The 25,927-nt window shown below is 38.9% G+C and overlaps 1 protein-coding gene across 4 annotated transcripts in view; it reads right to left on the bottom strand.

Annotated features, from left to right (window-relative positions):
* Window positions 1-25,927, bottom strand: part of ECPAS (Ecm29 proteasome adaptor and scaffold) — a 111,642-nt gene that overhangs the window by 49,029 nt on the left and 36,686 nt on the right. For all 4 annotated transcript variants that reach the window (XM_043927184.1, XM_043927182.1, XM_043927180.1 and 1 more), the window contains 10 exons: window positions 25,400-25,549; window positions 22,497-22,665; window positions 19,754-19,893; window positions 15,395-15,476; window positions 12,913-13,032; window positions 6,941-7,026; window positions 6,631-6,709; window positions 4,773-4,822; window positions 3,673-3,739; window positions 3,456-3,578 (listed from right to left, as the gene is read on the bottom strand). In XM_043927184.1, coding sequence (XP_043783119.1) covers window positions 3,456-3,578; window positions 3,673-3,739; window positions 4,773-4,822; window positions 6,631-6,709; window positions 6,941-7,026; window positions 12,913-13,032; window positions 15,395-15,476; window positions 19,754-19,893; window positions 22,497-22,665; window positions 25,400-25,549 — 1,066 coding nt within the window. The remainder of the gene's footprint in view (window positions 1-3,455; window positions 3,579-3,672; window positions 3,740-4,772; window positions 4,823-6,630; window positions 6,710-6,940; window positions 7,027-12,912; window positions 13,033-15,394; window positions 15,477-19,753; window positions 19,894-22,496; window positions 22,666-25,399; window positions 25,550-25,927) is intronic.

Below are 25,927 nucleotides of genomic sequence, written 5' to 3'. Positions count from 1 at the left end.
CATCCCCTTTACAGGGCAATACACTAAGGACTAGTCTATGTGATTCCTCCTTCGCCCAGGTGTTCTCACTCCTCAGCATCCCCTTTACAGGGCAATACACTAAGGACTAGTCTATGTGCTTCCTCATTCGCCCAGGTGTTCTCACTCTTCAGCATCCCCTTTACAGGGCAATACACTAAGGACTAGTCTATGTGCTTCCTCATTCGCCCAGGTGTTCTCACTCTTCAGCATCCCCTTTACAGGGCAATACACTAAGGACTAGTCTATGTGCTTCCTCATTCGCCCAGGTGTTCTCACTCTTCAGCATCCCCTTTACAGGGCAATACACTAAGGACTAGTCCGTGTGATTCCTCATTCGCCCAGGTGTTCTCACTCTTCAGCATCCCCTTTACAGGGCAATACACTAAGGACTAGTCCGTGTGCTTCCTCATTCGCCCAGGTGTTCTCACTCTTCAGCATCCCCTTTACAGGGCAATACACTAAGGGCTAGTCCGTGTGATTCCTCATTCGCCCAGGTGTTCTCACTCTTCAGCATCCCCTTTACAGGGCAATACACTAAGGACTAGTCTATGTGCTTCCTCATTCGCCCAGGTGTTCTCACTCTTCAGCATCCCCTTTACAGGGCAATACACTAAGGACTAGTCTATGTGCTTCCTCCTTCGCCCAGGTGTTCTCACTCTTCAGCATCCCCTTTACAGGGCAATACACTAAGGACCAGTCTATGTGCTTCCTCATTCGCCCAGGTGTTCTCACTCTTCAGCATCCCCTTTACAGGGCAATACACTAAGGACCAGTCTATGTGATTCCTCATTCGCCCAGGTGTTCTCACTCCTCAGCATCCCCTTTACAGGGCAATACACTAAGGACCAGTCTATGTGATTCCTCATTCGCCCAGGTGTTCTCACTCCTCAGCATCCCCTTTACAGGGCAATACACTAAGGACTAGTCTATGTGATTCCTCATTCGCCCAGGTGTTCTCACTCCTCAGCATCCCCTTTACAGGGCAATACACTAAGGACTAGTCTATGTGCTTCCTCATTCGCCCAGGTGTTCTCACTCTTCAGCATCCCCTTTACAGGGCAATACACTAAGGACTAGTCTATGTGCTTCCTCATTCGCCCAGGTGTTCTCACTCTTCAGCATCCCCTTTACAGGGCAATACACTAAGGACTAGTCTATGTGCTTCCTCATTCGCCCAGGTGTTCTCACTCTTCAGCATCCCCTTTACAGGGCAATACACTAAGGACTAGTCTATGTGCTTCCTCATTCGCCCAGGTGTTCTCACTCTTCAGCATCCCCTTTACAGGGCAATACACTAAGGACTAGTCTATGTGCTTCCTCATTCGCCCAGGTGTTCTCACTCTTCAGCATCCCCTTTACAGGGCAATACACTAAGGACTAGTCTATGTGCTTCCTCATTCGCCCAGGTGTTCTCACTCTTCAGCATCCCCTTTACAGGGCAATACACTAAGGACTAGTCTATGTGCTTCCTCATTCGCCCAGGTGTTCTCACTCTTCAGCATCCCCTTTACAGGGCAATACACTAAGGACTAGTCTATGTGCTTCCTCATTCGCCCAGGTGTTCTCACTCTTCAGCATCCCCTTTACAGGGCAATACACTAAGGACTAGTCTATGTGCTTCCTCATTCGCCCAGGTGTTCTCACTCTTCAGCATCCCCTTTACAGGGCAATACACTAAGGACTAGTCTATGTGCTTCCTCATTCGCCCAGGTGTTCTCACTCTTCAGCATCCCCTTTACAGGGCAATACACTAAGGACTAGTCTATGTGCTTCCTCATTCGCCCAGGTGTTCTCACTCTTCAGCATCCCCTTTACAGGGCAATACACTAAGGACTAGTCTATGTGCTTCCTCATTCGCCCAGGTGTTCTCACTCTTCAGCATCCCCTTTACAGGGCAATACACTAAGGACTAGTCTATGTGCTTCCTCATTCGCCCAGGTGTTCTCACTCTTCAGCATCCCCTTTACAGGGCAATACACTAAGGACTAGTCTATGTGCTTCCTCATTCGCCCAGGTGTTCTCACTCTTCAGCATCCCCTTTACAGGGCAATACACTAAGGACTAGTCTATGTGATTCAGTCCTCAGTCTGGCTGCTTTACATGTAGTCTGGGAAAACAAACCAAATCACCTATGACTTGGTAATATTGTTACATGACTTGATCTGCATAAGTCAACCAGTACCCATGTGCACTATACAAGCATTCCATTTTCTTATGAGGTTACCGATGAAGAGTTTTAAGTATTTGATTCTAATGAGCTTCTAAATAAGCCTATACTACTTTGCTCATGTTATATGACCATGAACCAGGTACACTGGACAGCAAGAGCATCTGACATGGGACTCTATGTATAATAAGATTTCTGAATGTTCATAATTATCCTCTTCTATTTCAACAGAAGCCAGACATGTTTCTGAACCTTTAATAATTCCCTCAATATAAATATGGAAGCCAAATTCAGTGAGACACAAATCATATTAATCTCACCAATATTTGACATTGTTCCCTCTTTAATCTCCCCCTCTTTCTATTCCTAGAAATAGAGGTAAAAAAACTCACTGAAGCAATACATATTATTTTATACTATATATTATATATCATATATACACATGTGTATATGTATATTGGGCTTCTCTGGTGGCTCAGACAGTAAAAAGTCTGCCTGGGAGATCTGGGTTTGATCCCTGGGTCGGGAAGATCCTCGGAAGAAGGACACGGCAACCCACTCCATTATTCTTGCTTGGAGAATCCCATGGACTGAGGAGCCTGAGGGGCTACAGTCCATGAGGTCACAAAGAGTTGGACACAACTAAGCAATAACACTATGTGTGTAATTTTACATAAATATTAAAAATTCTCTTACAAACTTCCACAATAGGCAGATGAAGAGGACTAAAAGAAAGAAGAGTATGTATGACAGTACTGGCTTATTTCCTACAGACTCATTTTGATACGTAAAATTTGTCTTTCCTTCTGCTCTCCTCCCCAGTGTTACCTGCAGAACTCCACTCCAAGGGACTGCAGGGCTTAGCTACCAGTTAAAACAAAACACTTCCAACCAGGAGAATGTGACATTAAGAACAGTTCTCCAACAAGGAAGGCTTTAATACAATAAGGCCTCTGTGCATATTACTACTCCTTCTCTAAAATCATATTTCCATAACGAAGAATTAAAAACACATCACATTAGAATTTTCCATTCAAACAGCTATTTTCTATGCCTAGTTTGTGCCTAGAAATCTTGGTTTGAAAGGCAAGACTGACAATAAAAGACTTTACAGGGGCCAAAAAAAAAAAAAAAAATCATAAATCGCAGTCCAAGGGAAAGCAAATACTCCTCTTCATTATTAAGAAGAAAAGCAATTCAAATTTTGATCACAAAAATATAAAATGTGTACACTATCAGCCATTGTGGTTCACACAGTTGGACCTACCTTTATTAAATACGAGGCCACAAGTGCCTCCATGAGAGTCCGCTGTGCGCCTTCCAAAGTACTGTAAGCTCCAACCATCATGGATAATGCTTCTTGAATAGCGAGTCGCGTCTCGGGCTCTTCCTGTGAACGATGATAAAAATAGTGTTTCCTTCACCACTGAGTTTCCGGCTGAGCATCCAAACAGAAAGCACACACTTGCCAGGTGTTTCCCTACCTTACACAGGGCTTCAAAAAGCTGCTGCACGAGAGCTATATCCTTAGTGAATAAATGTGGCATTCGGCTGCAAGAGAATGTGAGACCCTCATTACTATCAAAACTTTCCATAAGGCAGAAAAAAACGAAACTAAACACACATTTTCCTAAACTTGCACTTTCACCTCTGGGTACCATGTGAGTGAGCATCACTGGGTTACCTCCCCAAAGAACCAAACATTTTTTAAAGTCAACATTTAATTCTACCATCTAATCCAAGTAACTCTAGATTAATATACGTGTTATCCAGATAGTCTCACTAGAATATTCCATGCATTCAGTTAACATTTCTGATTTTGAAACAAAGAAAAGAGATGAGACTAAATGCTATTTAAACTAAAGACTCCGGTGACAAGAAGCTCTGTCAACTGCATGCCAGCACACAAGGGACAAGGTCTGTTGACAATGCTGTGCTGTATCAGCTGATCTGAGATGACTGTCTTCTGAGCCCCCAAACTCCTTCCCCACACAGTACAGAAGAGCCCGACCTAGCCTCCACAGGCCAACACAGAACCTGTGCAGGGGTGCGGGCAGCGGTTAGGGCCATGAAGATGCTGCTCCTCTCACCCCCTGCTCTGAAATATGTGAAGAGAGAGGAAACCATGAAGAAGTGGCTGCAGGAAACCATACTAAACAGAGGAGAGGAAAAAAAAAAAATCCACCTTTGGAAACTCAAGAATCGTAGCACTATCAGGAAACAGAATCACTAGAAAAACCCTTGATTATTGATATTATAAACACTAGTAGTAAGTCGTAACAAGAACACTTAAAACAATCAATCGTCTCTATGCAGGGTACAAGAAACCTAAAACGTTAGGACACAATCCAGCTTAAAATCTCATTTCAAGTCTGCCATTTAATACGGTAACATATCTTCAAGTGTAAATTAAGACATCTCACATCATTATCCTTCTACAAGGAAGACGTTTCTAAACAACCTATGGCCTTTAAATAATTTCCTTTCAGAATCATAACAAATTTATTATCGATCCATTATTAAATGCCACCATTTTTCTTAGTTTACCAACAAGGTATCTCTCACTGAAAAGGAGTTTACTCACCTGGAGAGTTTTCCAACAGCTGAATATGCCATAGACAGTAGCTTAGGGTCCTTGAAATTAAGAAAAAAAAAAAAAAAAAAAGAACAAAAAAGCAGACAGAACAAAAACACAGTAAACGGCAAAACCTTTTTGCTGCAATGAAATGCATTAATTTTCTCCTTGTTAAACCTAGGTCTCACTGTGCCTAACTACATGATACCAGAATCTGAACAAAACAAATAAAAATGTCCAAACCCAGGATGCATCAGACTACTAAAAGAAAAAACAAAACAAAACCTTTCATCCCCCACTCACTCCAAAAGGAAAATGCAGAGGTCATACAATAGAAAAGTTTCTCTCCACTGATGCTAACTTCAGGATCCTTTCAATACTATGTAACCTGCAAATACCAAAATTCACCACCAACATACTAAGAAGACAGCTTAACTTATTAGAAAATTCATCACTGCCCAACAGACTAGGATCCACCCTCTCTCACCCCAAATTTCAGGATGCAGGAGAGCAATTGTTTAAAAATCTGCACTATAGTAAATTGCTTCTTCTCATATCTTTCACCTTAAAAAGTTAAAGGGATCACAGTATTTGGGTGAGTTAGTGAGGATTCCACTGGAGATACAGATAGACTTTTACATTGCTTTATGAAAATCAGGAGTCTGACATTACTCAGCACACAGCAGCACTTCTGTGAGCTGAAGTTTATACACTTCACAAAGGATTCACACATCTACATGGCCACTCTTATGGGCTCATCTGTTGGGAAGACATGCAGGTGTCATCTGGAGGTTAAGATAATTACAGCCCTGTAGATTATCTGGCCACTCTAATCTAGTCTCAAATATATAGTTTTCCCCCCCAAAACCCCAAAGCATTTTTATTTCTACCAGCCATCCAAAGCACTTATCTATGCCATAAAAATAATCTGAAAGGTTCCCAAGGCCTTAAGCACCATGCGAGCTCTGTTCACGCAACAGAAGACAGGAGAGTCAGGCCGAGGACTGCCCCAAAGCACAGCTGCACAACAAGTGAACAGTTGTCAATAATAATAGTATCTACTAACATGCCTTCACTGTGCTAATCTATCTCATTTAATCTTCACCATAATCCAACGAAATACTATTAGCCTCATTCTTCTAATAAAGAACAGAGGTCGGAAGAATTTAAGTTACTCACGAAGGAACAAAGCTAGGGTTCAAACTCAATTCTAACTCCAAATGGCAAAATACTGGTAACTATACTACTGCAAACATGCATTCATATTTAGCTAAGACTTAGGAAATGAATATTAACTAGCGTTCTTAAAACTTTACCTTTCTTTTAGGCAATTCCCTTGAAATACTAGAAACGGTTAAGAGTGATACAGCAAGAAAAAACAGGATTTGAAAAACTACAATCCAAGGAATCCTCACCCCACTTAAGCTTAAGGAATCAAAAATTTACTGAATGCATGTTTTGACAGTTTTGAATCAATAAAATCTCAGTCTCTGAGAATTAACACTGTTTCTCAATATAAGCAAATCCAAATAGACCTATATGGAAATAAATCATAAAATAAAATCTAATTCTTTTCATTCCATTTTTGCAGTTTCTAAAATAAAATGTACCAGCTTTTTAAAATGTCACATAAAGAAATGATAAGACCACCTCAAGATCCATATCAATTTTTAATGCTTATTTCCCAAAAAAGGGGCAAAAGATGGTGGTAATTTCTGAAATTTGCACTACCTCAATTAAAAAATGTTAAGAAATGATGGAACAACAGCAAACTTTAACTGTATCAACATATAGACCAGGGAAGCTTATAACAGAATTTAAAAATTAAAATATTAACAAAAATTTTTTAAAAAACCAAGTCACTTACTTCTTTATATTCATTGATTAGCTTGGTGAGACCATTCAAAAGCATTGGACCTAATGGCTTAATCTTGATTTCTGGACAGCTTGTTAAAAAACAACACATACACAAAGCAAGATGTAAGAATCTCATAATTACGTATTATTTCAGATTATTACTTAAAATAGAGACATAACTGATATAAGTTTAAATAATCTATCAAAATGTGACATATTTTAAGGTAAGCAAACACACTGTCTTTCTAGGTAAGATACTCTTGCATCCCTTCATCACTCCAAACGGCTTGAAAACTTTACAAACAGTTCAAAAAACTTACGTTACACAAATGTGATGCACAAATTGCAGGGATAATGTTCTTAATTTTGAATTTGTATTTGTACCAAAGAGTCCATCATACACCACCTATGAAAAAAGAACATCAAGAATACCAATTAAGAAGAACAGCAATTTATTATTTTCAAATACAACTGAGGATTCAACAGTAGGTCTTTTGTACTACACTTTGTTCTTCAAAATTAAAGCAGTTCTCTTTCACCAAGTATGTTAGCTCACGGCCGTAGGAAGCCAACAAGGAGCTTCAATTAACAGTCTGGGTAACAACCACAGTGGCTGATGGTTCAAGTCTGCGCTGTTTGCGGGGCTACCACCAGGAAGCAACAGAGTTCATGCTGCAGTGGGCCACCACTCTCATGCAGAGAACACGTTTTCAAAATAAGTTCACATGTAATTAAGAAACCTAATACCTCCCAAATGATTTAATCTGCTGATGTCCGCGGCGTGACAGTGGTGGCCCACTGCAGCATGAACTGTGTTGCTTCCTAGTGGCAGCCCCACAAACAGCGCAGACTTGAACCATCAAACATTGTGGTTGTTATCCAGACTGTTTATTGAAGCTACTTGCTGGCTTCCTACAGCCATCAGCTAGAATACTTGTGTGAAAGAGAACTGCATTTATTTTGAAGAACAAAGTGTAATACAAAAGATCACAAACTGATCACATGGCCCACAGCCTTGTCTAACTCAATGAAATTATGAGCCATGCCATGTAGGGCCAGCCAAGACAGATGAGTCATGGTGGAGAGTTCTGACAAAATGTGGTTCACTGGAGAAGGGAATGACAAACCACTTCAGTATTCTTGCCTTGAGAACCCTAAACATTATGAAAAGGCAAAAAGACAGAATATTGGAAGATGAACTCCCCAGGTTGGTAGGTGCCCAATATGCTACTGGAGATCAGTGGAGAAATAACTCCAGAAAGAATGAAGAGACGGAGCCAAAGCAAAAACAACACCCAGCTGTGGATGTGACTGGTGATGGAAGTAAAGCTCAATGCTATAAAGAACAATACTGCATAGGAACCTGAAATGTTAGATCCATAAATCAAGGCAAATCGGAAGTGGTCAAACAGGACACGGCAAGAGAGAGCATCGACATTTTAGCAATCAGTGAGCTAAAATGGACTGGAATAAGTGAATTTAACTCAGATGACCATTATATCTACCACTATGGACAGGAATCCCTTAGAAGAAATGGAGTAGCCCTCATAGTCAACTAGAGAGTCTGAAATGCAGTACTTGGATGCAATCTCAAATACGAGAGAATGATCTCCATTCATTTCCAAGGCAAACCATTCAATATCACAATAATCCAAGTCTATGCCCCAACCAGTAATGGTGAAGAAGCTGAAGTTGAATGGTTCTAGGAAGACCTACTAGACCTTCTAGAACTAACACCCAAAAAAGATGTCCTTTTCATTATAGGTGACTGGGATGCAAAAGTAGGAAGTCAAGAGATGCCTGAAGTAACAAGTAAATTTGGCCCCGGAGTACAGGGCAAAGGCTAAAAGAGTTTTGCCAAGAAAACGTACTAGTCATAGCAAACACCCTCTTCCAACAACACAAGAGAAGACTCTATGGACATCACCAGATGGTCAATACCAAAATCAGACTGATTATATTCTTTGCAGCCGAAGATGGAGAAGCTCTACACAGTCAGCAAAAATAAGAGGGAGCTGACTGTGACTCAGATCATGAACTCCTTATTGCCAAATTCAGACTTAAACTGAAGAGTAGGGAAAACCAGTAGACCATTCAGGTATGATCTAAATCAAATCCCTTATGATTATACAGTGTAAGTGAGAAATAGATTCAAGGGATTAGATCTGATAGACAGAGTGCCTGAAGAACTGTGGGCAGAAGTTTGTGACACTGTACAGGATGCAGTGATCAAGACCATCCCCAAGAAAGAAATGCAAAAAGGCTAAATGGCTGTCTGAGGAGGCCTTACAAATAGCTGTGAAAAGACAAGACACAAAAGGCAAAGGAGAAAAAGAAAGATATACCCATTTGAAGGCAGAGTTCCAAAGAATAGCAAGGAGAGATAAGAAAGCCTTCCTCAACGATCAATGGAAAGAAATAGAGGAAAATAGAATGGGAAAGACTAGAGACCTCTTCAAGAAAATTAGAGATACCAAGGGAACATTTCAGGCAAAAATGGGCACAATAAAGGACAAAAATGGTAGGGACCTAACAGAAGCAGAAGATATTAAGAAGAGGTGGCAAGAATACACAGAAGAACTATACAAAAAGATCTTCATGACCCAGATGATCACGATGGTGTGATCACTCACCCAGAGCCAGACATCCTGGAATGTGAAGTCAAGCGGGCCTTAGGAAGCATCACTATGAACAAAGCTAGTGGAGGTGATGGAATTCCAGTTGAGCTATTTCAAATCCTGAAAGATGATGCTGCGAAAGTGCTGCACTCAACATACCAGCAAATTTGGAAAACTCAGCAGTGGTCACAGGACTGGAAAAGGTCAATTTTCTTTCCAATCCCAAAGAAAGACAATGCCAAGGAATGCTCAAACTACCGCACAATTGCACTCATCTCACACGCTAGCAAAGTAATGCTCAAAGTTTTCCAAGCCAGGCTTCCAACAATACATGAACCGTGAAATTACAGATGTTCAAGCTGGATTTAGAAAAGGCAAAGAATCAGAGATCAAATTGCTAACATCTGTTGGATCATCGAAAAAGCAAGAGAATTCCAGAAAAACATCTACTTCTGCTTTACGGACTACACCAAAGCCTTTGACTGTGTGGATCACAACAAACTGGAAAATTCTTCAAGAGATGGGAATACCAGAACACTAGACCTGCCCCCTGAGAACTCTGTATGCAGATCAAGAAGCAATAGTTAGAACTAGACATGGAATAATAGGCTGGTTCTAAACTGGGAAAGGAGTACATCAAGGCTGTATATTGTCATCCTGCTTATTTACCTTCTATGCAGAGTACATCATGCAAAATGCTGCGCTGGATGAAGCACAAGCTGGTTCAAGATTTTTGGAAGAAATATCAATAACCTCACATATGCAGATGACACCACTCTTACGGTAGAAAGCGAAGAACTAAAGAGCCTCTCAATGAAAGTGAAAGAGGAGAGTAAAAAATTTGGCCTAAAACTCAATTTAGAAAACTAAAATTATGGCATCCAGTCCCATCACTTCATGGCAAATAGATGGGGAAACAATGGAAACAGTTAGAGACTTTATTTTTGGGGTCTCCAAAATCACTGGAGATGGTGACTGCAGCCATAAGGACACTTGCTCCTTGGAAGGAAAGTTATGACCAACCAAGACAGCATATTAAAAAGCAGAGACATCACTTTGCCAACAAAGATCCATCTAGTCAAAGCTATGGTTTTTCCAGTGATCATGTATGGATGTGAAAGTTGGACTAGAAAGAAAGCTGAGCACCAAAGAACTGATGCTTTTGAACTGTGATGTTGGAGAAGACTCCTGAGAGTCCCTTGGACTGCAAGGAGATCCAACCAGTCCATCCTAAAGGAGATCAGTCCTAAATATTCATTGGAAGGACTGATGCTGAAGCTGAAACTCCAATACTTTGGCCACCAGATGCAAAGAACTGACTCTTTTGAAGAGACCCTTGATGCTGGGAAAGATTGAAGGCGGGAGGAGAAGGGGACAACAGAGGATGAGATGGTTGGATGGCATCACTGACTCGAGTTTGAGCTAGCTCTGGGAGCTGGTGATGGACAGGGAAGCCTGGCGTGCTGCAGTCCATGGGCTCACAAAGAGTCGGACACTACTGAGCAACTGAACTGAACTAAGTGTACACCTACAAGAGGTCTATGAATATTCCACCACATAATTCTAGCTGCTTATTATATAATGTAGCATTACTATCACCACCATTTCTGAACCAAAATTATTAAGCCACTATCAGGAAAAACAGTGCCTAATTAGCAAAACGGAAGAAGCTCTGTGATTATTTTATGTTTATGGAAACACAGAACACAGTATTTGAACTCAGTCAAGGGCTTCCCTATAGCTCAGATGGTAAAGAATCTGCCTGCAATGCAGAAGACCCAGGTTCGATCCCTGGGTCAGGAAGATCGCTTGGAGAAGGAAACAGCAACCCAGTCCAGTATTCTTGCCTGGAGAATTCCATGGACAGAGGAGCCTGGTGGGCTACAGTCCAGGGGGTCGCAAAGAGTTAGACACGACTGAGTGACTAACACTACTCCTACTAAATATTGGAGAGCAGATACTGGGAATAAAAGTTGTATCACCTAGAAGGAGGAAGTAGAACAAATAAGCCTTAAGAAGGAGAGATATGAAGACGGAAGTTAGGAAGAGGAAGCAGCCACTTAAATAAGTCTTAAGAGGGAGAGACGTGAAGACAGAAGTCAATGTCCACCATGCACATACAGTGAGCAAGACTAGTGTGTGCTTACTTTGGGACTGAAAGGGAAGACAGGCAGGAAATAAGAACATTTTAGATAGGAGGGGGCACACTAGAGAAAATCCTGAAACCGGAGTAGATGTTTACCAGGCTACAGGGGGAGGGGCCCTACAACAGGAGCCAAGAAACAGAGCCACGAAAACAGCACACTTAGGAGCAATGATCTTTGCTGCTACGTGAGGTGCAGGGCAAGGGGCGCTGAGATACGAGACCAGGCGGGAAGTAACTGCTGCCTTTCCACCATTTACTGAGGATTTTCTCACTGCATGAGCACTAGCAGCATGCTCTAAATCTTCCATCAGCTAGCCCACTCACGTCTTTACAACACTGCTATGAGGTATCTGCTATCATTACACCCATTCTACACATTTTTTTAAAAAGTTTAAAGAAGAACAGGGAAAAAACCCTAAGGTTTATTTAAGATGAAAAGTTGTATCTGTTACTGTTTATAGTCACTAAGTCATGTCTGACTCTTTGTAACCCGAAGGATGTAGCCAGCCAGGCTCCTCTATCCATGGGATTTCTCAGGCAAGAACACTGGAACGGGTTGCCGTTTCCTTCTCCAAGGGATCTTCCCAACCCAGGAATCGAACCCGCCTCTCCTACATTGGTAGGTGGGTTCTTTACCACTGAGCCACCAGGGAAGCCCTATTTAAGATCAAAAGCAAGTAACTAATGACAAAATCATGCTCAAATAAATTGTCTCTAGAGCTGGATGTCATCACTTGGATGAAAGGCAAGGACTTTTGCAGAGGGGCTCATATCCCATACTAACAGAGTACAAAGATTTCCAAGTGCAAAAATAACTCTGGTGGCAACACAGAAAACAGACTGTCTGTGGGCAAGACGGGGCAACAAGGAAGACAACGGTGACAAGCAAAACAAGAAGTGACAATCTCCACTGACGCCAGCACCTGCCCTAGGGAGATGAAGATACTGAGGCAGCAGAGCTCAGAGGCTGTGGCCACTGCCTACGTGTGGGGCTCCAACCACAGATGACTCATCATTCCACTTCAGTGAACAAGTTTCTGCTGCTACCATTTCTGGAAAAACACCACTCAGAAAAGAACTAGTTTGAAAGGGATTATTATCACCATACATTCAGAGTGCATGGTAACCATATAGAGTACATATTCTATAATCAAAAAATTTTAATATTTTTTTATGTGGACCATTTTTTAAAAAGTCTTTACTGATTTTGTTACAATACTGCTTCTGTTTATGTTTTGGTTTTTTGGCTCCAAGGCACGTGGGATCTCAGCTCCCCGACCAAGGATGGAACCCGCACCCCCTGTACTGGAAAACAAAGTCTTAACCACTGGACCACCAGGGAAACCTCTATAATAAAGATTTTTAAGTATTTTCTATAGCTAAACTTGAGAGAGAAAAAAAGAATCTCATTAATCTTGTTACACACATCAACCTACCTCCTGAATATTCATTAATGCAGTTCGTTCTCTAGTTACATAGACATAAAAGTTGTAAACAGGTCGTATTTCTCTCGAAAAAAATCAGTTACCTGAATGTTAGCTGGGAACGTTTCGGCAGCTTGTCTAGAACGCAGAAGGTGGGGGACAATCTTTAACTTCACCCTTGTGCTGACTGGGTCCCTTTTCAGCTCTGGCTTCAGAACAGCTCCCTGTTGAAAACATTATAATTCAGCCCTTCAAAATTATTATCAATTGAAAAAAATCATGAGAGATCATCTAAATTAATGGTCTCTAAAACTTCTGTTTCAAGATCCCTTTATACTCTTAAAAACTACTGAAGCTTCCAAATATCTTTCTTTTATACTGGAATGTCTATGCATGTTTATGATATTAGAAATTAAAACTGAAAAAATTTTAAGTACTTAGTCACTTAAAAATAGTATTAAACCCATGATATATTTTCATAAATAAACATACTTTTAAGAAAAATTAAAAACTACGTTTTTCAAAACAAAAAGCTGCACTGAGAGAGTTGTACTGTTTTTCTGTAAATCTCTTCACTATCCACTTTCACAGAAGAAAGCTGGATTCCTGTATCTTTTCCAGCATTTAATCTGTTGTGATATGTTATTTTCGTTTAAGTATATTAAAAAAAATAAAACCAGCTTCACACAGATATGTGACTGGAAAAATGGTGATGATTTTATTAGGTTTTTCAGGTAATTACAGATATTCTTAATTACAGATATTCTAAATACAGATACCACCCACAAACGTCCACAAACTTGATATATAATAGTTTCTTAAAGGTTGCCATGTAGATTTGAAAATGTATCAATGGAACCTCTGCATACTCTGTTATGGTACACTAAATTCCACCACTCTATTAATATTAAATGGCTCCCTTACCCTTGTATGCTTCTGTAACAACACTGGTCATTTGGAAAATATTGGCTCACTGAGTTACGCAAATATTTCATTATAAAACACCCCCCCACACACAAATCACATGTTAATATCATGACCAATCTTATCAGAAAACTCTGTAAATACTGACAAGCTGTCATGCTCAACACAATAAATACAAATTTCCCAAAATTCTAACTTTTGCTTAAAAGCGCAACTTTCACCACTGCCAACAGAGCTTGTTAACTGTTTTTCTTGAAACCTCATTTTTTTTCATTTTAAAAGAGAAAATTCATGCCAAATACGCATCTTAATAACCAGAGTTTGTCTCTCTACTCTTAATATAAAATAATTTTTTCTGTTTCATCAAGGATATTTGTAAGCTGAGTTTTATTCCCTCTTTCCTTTTTAACCAAGAGTGCTGACAGTGAGGAACAGAATGATTCCTAATAATTATTTAGTGACACAGCTCTGATTCATGCTAAGGTCCCAGCAGTGACATGCATCACTGCTTTTGCACCATCAGTGCAAAATTCAACACAGGAAAAAAAAAAAAAGGAAAAAACTGTCTTGGCTTTGTGAACCTCTAAAAGACCCTCTGTGACCCATGGACCACACTCTGAGAACCAATGACCTAGTTCAACCTCTTCATTTTCTACATGAAGAACATGATGCCCAGAAAAGTTGTGCAATTAGCCAGATCTCTCCTCTCCAAGGCATTTATGTGCATCCATTCAGGAGGAGAATCAGGGTGGGGTGAGAATTCCCAACTCACTGTTCTTTCTGCTACATCGTACACAACTGTTTCTTCTTGGTAGGGTGGGAGAGGCTTGTGTCACAGCTTGAGGGATCTCAGTTTACTAATCAGGGATCACACCCCTGCCCCCTGCAGTGGAAGCAGGGAGTCTTAACCACTGGACAGCCAGGGAAGTCCCTATCACACTCAATTTACTCTAACAGGAGTTAATATGATTTTTAAAACAACTATTTATGGTTTAGAAAGCAAACAAATAATTTTGTATTTCTAGGTTTAGACTTGGAATACTTCTAAACACAGTGAACTAAAAAGGACTTATGTTATTAAGCAATATCTTACTTTGAAAATTCAGAAGACCCCACCCACTGTCCTAGATTCTAGACCAGGAGTCAACAAACTATAGCCCATGGGCCAAATCCAGCCTATTATCTGTCTTGGTAAGGTCTGTGAGTTAAAAGAAGTTTTTACATTTTCAAACAATTTTTTAAAAATCAAAGCAATATTCTGTAAAATTGTATTTCACAAATAGTAAGAAATTCACATTTCAATATCAATAAAGTCTTACTGGAACATGGCCATGCTCATTCAGTTATGTTCTATGGCTACTTTCATGTTATGGCAGAACTGAGTAGCTGCAGCCTCACAACTGTAAAGCCATTAAAGTCTAAAATAGCTACAGAAAATGTTTACTGAGGCCTAAGCTAGGGCAGCTGAATGGAAAACACCACGTCAGGTAAACTAAGCTCCTTCAGGAGATGTTGATCTCCCTACACTGGGACGATCTAAAACTAGTACTTCCTATAGCGTATGTTTAGGCTAAATCACAATAACCTGGAGAAAATGTTCACGTATCACCATGTCAATAAAATGCTTTTATGATGATGTAAGAATAAACCAAAACAACCTACCTCTTTTGTTTTCAGTGGTATATCTCCAAGGTATACCTTGTACATCTTATTAACGATGGCAGGATTATTCCAGTCAATCAAGCTACAGAAAGTTTCAACAAAGCTTGTTAAAATTATTATTTTTCTCTCCCACTTCAATAATTTCAAAATATCATAACCTCAATACATTACTAAAGAAAACTGTTATAAATACACAAATGAAGAGAAGACCATTGACACTGCAGAAGAGAAGGAAAGCGATTAATTTCTATCAAAGTTAGTTTTCAAACAGAAAAAAAAAGTCCCTTATCCCACCATGATTGACTGTAACATAGATCATTGTAGCCAATGGCCCGATTTGGTACCACTCAAGAAATCTGGACTGTATTCCGCTCTCAGGGTCAATGATACAGAAAAGGTCCAACATAGCAGTCACACTTCAGCTCAGTGCAGTCGCTCAGTCGTGTCCGACTCTTTGTGACCCCATGAACCGCCACGCTACCCTTGTTCCAAGAGCCCTGAGGCACGGTTCTTCTACTTAGCCACTTGGAAATTCAAAAGTGATATGGAAAGTGACCCCAAAAACCACATTTTACCATTAAAGCCACCACCCTAGGAAGCCTGCAGCCCATGGCATTTCCCAAATTCTGTGTCAGTCCCCTCCAGCATCCCCCTCTTACCTCCCAGCACACACTTGCAGTCTTAACACCTAATTCTACAGAGCAGTCTTGCTGCCATTTAGTCGTTAAGACTTATTCCTAATTGGGCCCCACAATAAGGTGACTTGGAACACTACTCCCCAACCTTCTGGGCACCAGGCACTGATTTTGTGGAAGACAGTTTTTCCACAGACCATGCGTCGGCAGAGGGAAGGATGGTTTGGGAGTGATTCAAGTGCAATACATTTATTGTGCAGTTTATTTCTAATCTAATGCCACTGCTGATCTGAGAGCAGGTACTGGTCCATGGTGTGGCGGCTGGGGACCCCTGACTTAGAAACATAATGTGACTGGTGATGTACACCCACCCTCTGCAGCAGCCCCCCGCCAGTCATTCTATAAACTGAGTAATAATGCAATTCTGTATTTCACTTGAAATATTAAGATTTAACCACACTATCTTGTCTCTTTTGACCTTGATTCTGCTTTCAAACTAGGTTGTATCTGTGCAATGTAAGTTACCACGGTGCTTAGACTGTTTTCCTGATCCATCTCTTCTTTCATCTCTTATCAAACTACCTCATTCTGATATCCACAATTCTACTATCCTCAAAGACAGTCTACAATCCTACTTATATTTACCTATATCTTTCCTCAGCTGATTTCTACTATTACTTGAGTTCCACTTTTGTTTCTCATCTATAAATACTTCAAGTTTACAGATTTTTTTTTTTTAAGTTTACACATTTTTGACAAAACACACACACTTTGGTAAAACAAACAAAAAAGCCTAGCAATGGTTAACTAATAAGGATAACTTTCACTATTTCTTCTACTTTCCCTCTTGTCACCTTTCTAGCTTTACTTTTCTGATTACACACTTAAGAAAATTCAAAAATTATTAATATAGAGAATATAATTCCTTATACTCTGCCCCCTAACCCTCTCTATTTCTTTTCAATAACCACTAACTTTGGTATATCTTTTTCTAGACTTCTTTCCTATGCACATAAAATAGCTAGATGGATATGGCAGGTAGATAGAAACAGATCAATATAGAGAAGGATCGCTTGAAGAGATACTTTGGGATTTCTATTTAGCAAAATGGGATATCTACATATTGTTCTCAACTCACTTTTTACCTCTTAACAATATTACGCTATTTTTTTTTGGAAAATACACTTGTTTTAATGAACAAAACCAAAACTAGTTAGAATACTTCAGCACCACATTTATATCTCCAACAATCCAATCTATTGCATGGTGTAAAGAATGCAGCCAGTCCAAACACAATGAAATTTTGAAGGAAGCTTTTTTTGGAAAACAGTTTGGAGGGTCCTCAAAAGAAAAAAAAAAAAAAGACTTGCCAGTGGGACCTGGCAATCCCACTCCTGCGTATACATCCTGATGAAGCAATAATACAAAAAGATACACGCATGCCTATGTTCAGAGCAGCATTGTTCACAGTAGCCAAGACATGAAGACATGGACACAATCTAAACGTCCATCAACAGATGAATGGATAAAGAAGATGTGGCACATATATACAATGGAATATTACTCAGCTACAAAAAAGAATGAAATAATGCCATTTGCAGCAACGTGGATGGGCCTAGAGAGATTATCATATTGACTGAAGTAAGACAGAAAGAGAAAGACAAATACCACATGATATATCGCTTGTATGTGGAATCTAAATATGACACAAATGAACTTATCTATGAAACAGTCACAGATACAGAGAAGACTTGCAGTTGCCAAGGGGGAGGAGGGAGGAAGAACTGGGAGTTTGGGATAAGCAGATGCAATTATACACAGGATGGATAAACAACGAGGTCCTACTGCATAGCATGGGGAATTATATTCAGTGTCCCATGAAAAACCATAATGGTAAGGAATATGACAAAGAATATATGTATAACTGAGTCACTTAGCAGTACAGCAGAAAATAAACACAACACTATAATCAACTATACTTAAATTTTTAAAATATAAATACATAAAACTATTATATATAGAAAGGATAAATAGCAAGGTCCTACTGTATGGTACAGTGAACTATCAAATATCTTGTAGTCAACCATAATGGAAAAGAATATAAAAAAGTATATATATGTGTGTATATATAAAATATATTTTATATTTTTATAAAGACTGTAAGATATATATATATAATTGAATCACTTTGCTGTATAGCGGAAATTAACATAACACTGTAAATCAACTATACTTGAATAAAATTTTTGAAAAGGTTTTTTGACACTTCAAAACCAAATAAATTTCTTGAAGGAGATACCAGAAAGACACAGTCATAGCAGCATGAAAGAATTTTAGACTTGGTGGGGAATGTTAAGTACAATCTGGTCCAAATTTCTCATTTTACAGAGTCCAAGGCCTAGTGAGGTTAAGTGAGCCTTCCAAATTCAGACAATCAGCCAGAGGCAGGACCAGAATTAATTCCATTCCCAACCACCACCACACAGACACAGCTCATTTATATTTTAACAAGCAAACTAAGACACAATAAAGTTAATTTCATTATCCTGTGACACCTACTTACATTTCTTTGGAGAGGGAAAACTATGATATATACCTTTATAAACTTTCATCATCTTACCCACATTCCATGGTCTTTTTATTACATTAAACATTAAATTCAAAAATGAAGTATTCCATAATCTGATTTCTTTTAACAAAGTATCTTCAATTTTTCATGTATTTTCCAGTCTTTGCACATGTCATTTATTAAAAATCAGTACATATATCATATTATGTGTTATTCATTTGCCATTATGTTGGGGCAACTTGCATGTTGCTGTATTATTTTTATAATTATTTGGGAAGATAATAATACCTATATAGATATAATACTCTATTCAGGTCACATACTTAATTTCACTATTTACCTACTCTAGAAATCTGATTTTGTTTCCTTTTTTAACAATTATAGGAAATAATACAATCAATGAATCTGTAACATTTTTCTAAATATAATATTTCTCTTCTTTTGAATGATTCTCTTAGGATAAAGACCCAGAAGATTCAGATAAAAAAAGACTCATAAATATTTTTATGATTCATTACCTACTACAAACTGCTTTCCAAAAATTATTTCAACTTACCGTGTCAATCAACAGGTTATAAGCATAGCAGTTTCAACAGAGACTTAAATGGAGTAATCAACTGTTACACAATTTTATTTACCAGCTGGCACACTACTGTTTTATTGTGCATGATCTGATTTCTTATCTACAATTTTTTCCATGAGTCTATTTATTATACGTATTTTCTCCAGTGTATATTAAGACCTATTCAGTATTTCTTTTCACAGGACCTGATTTTCATATTAACCATAATACCTACATATCCTTTATTAAAAGCCATCTCAAAGAATTTTAGAGGAAGAATCAAAAATGAGTAACTTTTGGGTTTTGACATTTCTCTTAACATTAGTTCTTTAACCTAAACAAAGGTCTCAGTTCTTATGGTAATTCTCCTTATCCATTCCAATTTTAAACTGCTTCTCCAAACAGCTTTTCCTCTTTGCCTTATATAGAATTCTGCTCCTCAGCAAACTGTCTTTCATACAAATTAGGTATATTTCACAATCTCATAAATTGAATGCCTCATTACGCAAAAGCTGGAAAGAACATGTGCTGAGCAAGCTTTTAGAAATCTAGCATCTTTCAATTTTTAAAGTTTAAAGGGGGAAGGAGCTTACCTTTGCTTGCTTTTCAGCTCCAGGTCTGCTGCGGTGGCTACGCTGTGGCGCGTGTCACTAGAAGCAATCACCAGGTGGAGAACAGCTTCGAGCTCAGGCACCTGCTCAGCTTCTATGAATTTCACTATACCCAACTTGCACTGTGGATAAACGAAGGGAAGGAAACACAGCGATGAGAGAAACAAAGACCACCACCCTGAAGTATCTGTTTAACATATTACTATGGTCATAAGCCAAAGACTAACAGGGCAGTAGCCACTCCTATTTAGCCTTACACTGTGCCAGGGACCATACTAAACCATATATATTCAGGATTTCATTTAAACCTCACAATCTATGAAATGAGTATCATTATACCCATTTTTTTGATATAAAAACTGAGGCAAGGCTGAAAAGATTAAGACATTTAATAAATGATAAAGGCACAATCCAAACCCAAGTCTCTCAGACTCCAAGGCCACTATGATACAAAGCCTTCCTATTTGGGTGAAAACCCTCTCTAGAATGATGAAGCCTTGAACTGAAATCCAAATCTGGAGCCTCTGGGTAGAGTGTGGTACCTCAGGAGTGAAGTACTCCATGGATTCTTGTGACCGTTCAAAAAGAAATAACACTCACAGTCTATGGAGTTCTATTCTACTGCTAACATACTAACTCTGCCCCCTATATTCTTACATACTGAAAATAACATGATTTCAAACATATGCCAGAATTTCAAATGTAAATAAAATTCTAATCAAACAGTATTCAACCTAACTGGCTAAAATGAAGCACAGACCGAAGAAGAGATTCTTAGATTCTGCTAAGAACTTCATGCAACATGAAGCAGCTATGAACTTCACTACAAATGACTGCACTTAGGATAAACACACCTGAAAAATGAAATGTTACCTTTAAAATCAGTTACATAATAGCTCTCTGTATATGAAATAGGACCGATAAAGTTTACAATTATTAATACTGAATGACAAAGGATGCAACTTTAAAAGGCAGACAAACAGACCATAAAAATGCCTGCCTCCCCTCTGTGTGTTCAATACAACTGACTTGCAACAAGAGCTACAACAGAGAAGATGCAAGCATTTACTGCAGCTGAGAGTGTCACTACATAAAGATTCACAGAAAAAGTGTTCAAGGGAAACTGAGAACAATACTCATGTCTAGGAATGGGAGACTAGTTTAAAACATATTATGTGATTTATGCATTATTTGATACAGACATTTAAAAAGACATTATTTTAAAACCTGACATATTGTTTAAAAAATGAAGGTCAAACAGTATACAACATATATAAAAATGTAATGTGTAAAATTACATTTGTGTACACACACATGTATGTAGAGTAGGTGAAAGGTGAATGACAAACTAGGGTGGTGGTATTCCAAGTAATTTTTAATTTCCTGTTACAATGTTCTATATTATTTGAGTATTTACACTATCACTAACACTATCATGTGAAAAAAAAAGCTGTTTTATCTGAAAGAAAAAATGTAAAAAACAAAAGGGATATTTAAAAATTAGAGGAAAACAGCTTTCATCCTTGAAACCAAACTCTTCAAGGCTCGACCAAGAAATGGACAAAAGGCAATAATGACCAATGTAAGATTACCATTTAATGTTAACAGTGATTTGCCAGCACTGAGAGCTTTAGCGCTCAGACAGACCTAGATGCAAAGCCTCCTACTAGGACTGAGACTGTGGTGAATCTCCAAACTCAGTTCTTTTTATAAAATGGAGCCAATAATTTCTATGCCTTGTCAGTTCTGCTGTGAGGATTAAATGAGATCATGTATTCAAAGTACTCAGTATAGTGCCTGTCACATAGATCACACTTAAAAAGGAGCTTCTGCTAGTATCTACCTTTCTTTCTTTCTTACATCACAGTTTAAGAAAAAAGATCTATAAAATATGAAGATTTAATCTATCACATAGAACCTTTGCTGAACAAATCATTCTATAAATTTGTGAGTGGCAAGAATGCCCACTTGAATTCTTCCCTTTCCTGGGAACACTATTTTGATCAGTGATCACTTACATTGCCAGAAAGAAAAGGACCAAATCATTTAGACTGCCATGGAGAGATAAAGGAAGGATTGGAAGACTAACCCATGTTGCTTGAATTCCAAAATAATTACATACTGATCTCATCTGTTCTTCCCTGAGGTGCCTGATGACACAGACACAGTGAGGCACCTTCTCTGTAGAGCACCAGTCTTTTTTAAAAGCTGCTCAGAGAACATCTGTGTCCTGTTTAAATCCAGAATAAAATTCTTAATGCCAATTTTTCAATTCCCAGGAAGAAATATAAAAGGGCGTCATGCTTTTTCCCCCACATGGTCACTTGTTCCTCACTTTACACAAAACGTACAGCCCTAAAAAGCTGAATAACATAAGATAGATTGTATTTTAACTGCACCAAAGCAGCTAAACATTAAACCTATAATTAAAAACTAAAATGAAAGAAGTTAAAGACATTCAATCTGTAAGTGGGCTGTATTTTATACGTGAAATATGGAAGCAACATTTGAAAAACTGAAGAGTTCTTCCCACTCCTCCCTCTCCCTGGGGCTTTAACCAATAAATGACATGATGATGTGAGCACATTATATCAATCACTCCTCTCAAATGTATTTCATTAGACAGCCTGAATAACTGGATTCTCTGACACATGCTTCCATGGACTGACTTCACAGGGGCCAGTGTGCAGGGTTAAGCTCCATATGAACACACAGTGTGTGATACCTGTTCCAACTGTTCAGGTGTCCAAGGGTTATCTCCAATAACTCGTTTAGCTGCATAAAAGCTCATTCCTGGGGGAGGCTGTGGTATTCCAGAACCTCCCCCACTATTTGAAGAAGAACCCTGTGCTGAAGATGAATTTTGGCGACTCTGGGATTCATTTAACACATATCTGGAAAGGAAATGGGAATTTAACCCCTCTATAAAAACACATACAAACACATGCATATGTAATACATTCAATTACATACTTTCCTCCCACAGAATTTTGTTGAAGAATAAACACTTGAAATTAAAATTTCATCATAAAGGAGAATTTTAAAGATAGGTATCTTTAAAAGGTATCTACATCCTCAGCAAATTAACCATTAGAGTGTATCTGCTCAATATGACTACAAATGAACTGTGACAGTTACCAATAATGAATATAAGCATTCTGTTCACTCTCAATCCATAAATTATTATTTTAAAATTCACTATGAACCCACTAGATTTTGTTGACTGCAATGGAAGTTAAAAAAAAGCTATTGTTTTATACCCAAAGTAGAGAATAATTTTATATTCATTCCCATTTCTGCTCAATTCTACTTAAACTTCTTGTATCTCTCCATCAGAAAACCCAATGAAACCTCCAAACCACTTACCACACAAGCATATAATGTCCCCAAAATGAAAAAATTCAAAAGGACCCAAAGAAGAAAAATCATAATAAGGACCAGCTTTTTCCATTATATGTTCAAGGCATACAGCTTCACAGATATTTATTGATTTATCATCTTATTTCATTTTTAGCTTCTATAGATTAAAATTAAGATTCCTGGTAAATTCATTTTGAACCAATTAAACTGGTTAAACATTTAAACCTATTAAACATTTCTCATTTATAAAATGAAAATTTTGATATAAATAATGATTCAAGTCCATTTGAAATCTAAAATTCTAAGCTGACAAATTCCCAGACTTGATATTAAAATATCCGTTATAATAAAAATTAAACACTAGGAGCCTAACAGCATAGTAAACTATTCTACATTACTATATATTATATTCATTTCATTCCTAAATTCATCTAATTTTTTAAAAACTTGTTGAAGAACCACTTTAATATCTGTATATAAACAATGCAAATTCTCACTGGGAAGAAAAATGTGAGGGACCACTGGCTTGGGTACATTGTGTGCCTAAGTTAAATTTGGACTTTGAAGTTAAATTACCAAAGCCATCATCACCTGCCAATTCTGGCTGCCTCCTGATTTAACGACTGTAAAAGGAGATTTTTGTTTATTTCTAAGTTATAGCAAGACTGGCAGTGCACAGGAAGTAAACCAATCAATTACTGAATAGCTAATACTGTACAGACTGTCATCCCAAACACCAGGGAGAGGAGCAACAGGAGGTGTAAGACCGAGTGTCTGCCGACTGGAGCAAGCTGAGAAATAACACAACACACGCAGCAGCAGAGGATGTTACCAGATGACAAAGAAAGTGCAGGGAAATAAGAGACGATGTGACACAAGTTCCACGGGAGCTTCCCTGGCGGCTCAGCTGGTAGAGAACACGCCTGCCAATGCAGGAGACACAAGAGATGTGGGTTTGATCCCTGGGCTGGGAAGATTCCCTGGAGAGGAAATGGCAACCCGCTCCAGTATTCTTGCCTGTAAAACTCCAGGGACTGAAGAGCCTGGTGGGCTACAGTCCATGGGGTCACAAAGAGTCAGACGCAACTGATCACATGCATTACAGAGGTAGTGGAAGGTCCAGAAAATAAAGCCGCCAAATCAGGAGGGTAGGAGGAGAACAAATGGGAGAGGAGAGAAAGTACAGCGTCAACTCTCTTGTGGCCGAGGGAGGAACAGACGATGGGGAGCCCCACATGCCAGGCTCACGGTGTAGATTACCGAAGAAGCACAATGGAAGCCGTATTTTAGAAAAGTATCTCTGGCAGCAGGACAACCTAGAAAATGAGCAGCCTGGAAGCAAATCACCATGTGGGCACTATACCAGGAACCTGAGCCGGAGCAAACAGCTCCTGACTTCAAAGAGCTCCCAGTCTAGCAGGAGAGAGGGACATGTCAACACCGCATTAGGAACTCCAGTGGCACCAGAGATGGTGCTCAGTGTGATGCGGACAAGGACGAGGGTCCTGGGCAAGGGGCAAGGGGCTTACGTCCGAGACAACAGAGCTGACGTCTAAGCTCCTCTCTGAGGCTGTTTCAAAGTGACTTTTTTGGCTGTCGTTTCTCAATGTTGTCTTTCTTTCTTTCTTCCTTTCTTTTGTGGTGGGGAGGCATTCTAAGCAGAGGGAACTGTATGTTCTTAAAACAAAGACAGGCCATGAAATGCACAAGTACATGTAATGACTAGAAAATATCAGCCCAAGGATTTTAAGGTGTAATCTGGTAAGATCTGCGTTTGAAAAATCAGGAAACTGCGGCAGTGTAGAAGAAGAGCAGCTGGTGAGAAAGACGTGAAAAGAGGTTAAAAGAGCCAGAACTAGAAGGTAGCAATGGGAATGATTCCGGGGCACATGGAGGCGGTGATAGGGGTTTTATGGAATTGACATGGAAGCAACCAGGAAGAGAAAGCTGGAGGCAACTTATAATTGTATGCCTACATGGCTAAGAGAATCATCACAGCACTGATGTAATTAAAGGAGAGAAACTACGTTTACTGGGAAAGATTGATTTCATCGTGGATGGGTCAAGTCTGAAAGCACCAAAGCAGCTCCAGGCCGTTAAGATCAGTAAGCAATGGGGCTGGAGTTTAGGAGAGGTCAGGGCTGCACCAAAGTGAATCTGAGACACACTCAGTTTCACGTGAAAGTTGAATCACTGAAAAGAGTACTGGACTCTACACAGTAAAAGCAGTCAAGAACAAGGTCACTTGTTTTGTTTTGCTTTACTTACCCATAAGGCATCAAAAGGACATCTAGCATGAAGTCCAAAAGCAGCTGCACAGTCTTTGGTTTCTCAGCAAGATTAAACGGAGAAGCTGATTTTGATGATTCAACAGGGTATTTCATGTGAAAAAGGGTTGGTATTAAAAGATGCATTAAGCTGAAAAAACAATTACATTTATTGCAACTATTTAAAAATAAGGGTTTTTTATACATGCAAATAACAGACAAAACAACAAAAAGTCACATGACAAAAAATAGCAATCATAGCAAGGACCATTCATCTTCAAAATTACTCATTTACAAAGTCTAGGGACTGGCCTAGATTTCATTCTTATTTCTTTCTTATTGAAAGCTCAGTATATTGAGTGATAAGTGACATTTTAGCCAACGTGACTCATCACAAAAACACCCTGAGAAAAATGTATATAATATGAGCTCAATATTAGTATCTATTACCACAAGAGATTTAATATGAAACCTTAGGTAAAGTTCAACTGACAACATGTCCTGTCAATCATTGTTTTCCCTTTTCATG

This window comes from Cervus elaphus, chromosome 16, assembly GCF_910594005.1.
Source record: "Cervus elaphus chromosome 16, mCerEla1.1, whole genome shotgun sequence".
NCBI lineage: Eukaryota > Metazoa > Chordata > Mammalia > Artiodactyla > Cervidae > Cervus > Cervus elaphus.
The sequence above is the reverse complement of the archived record's forward strand: the minus strand, read 5'-3'. Positions and strand labels throughout refer to the sequence as shown.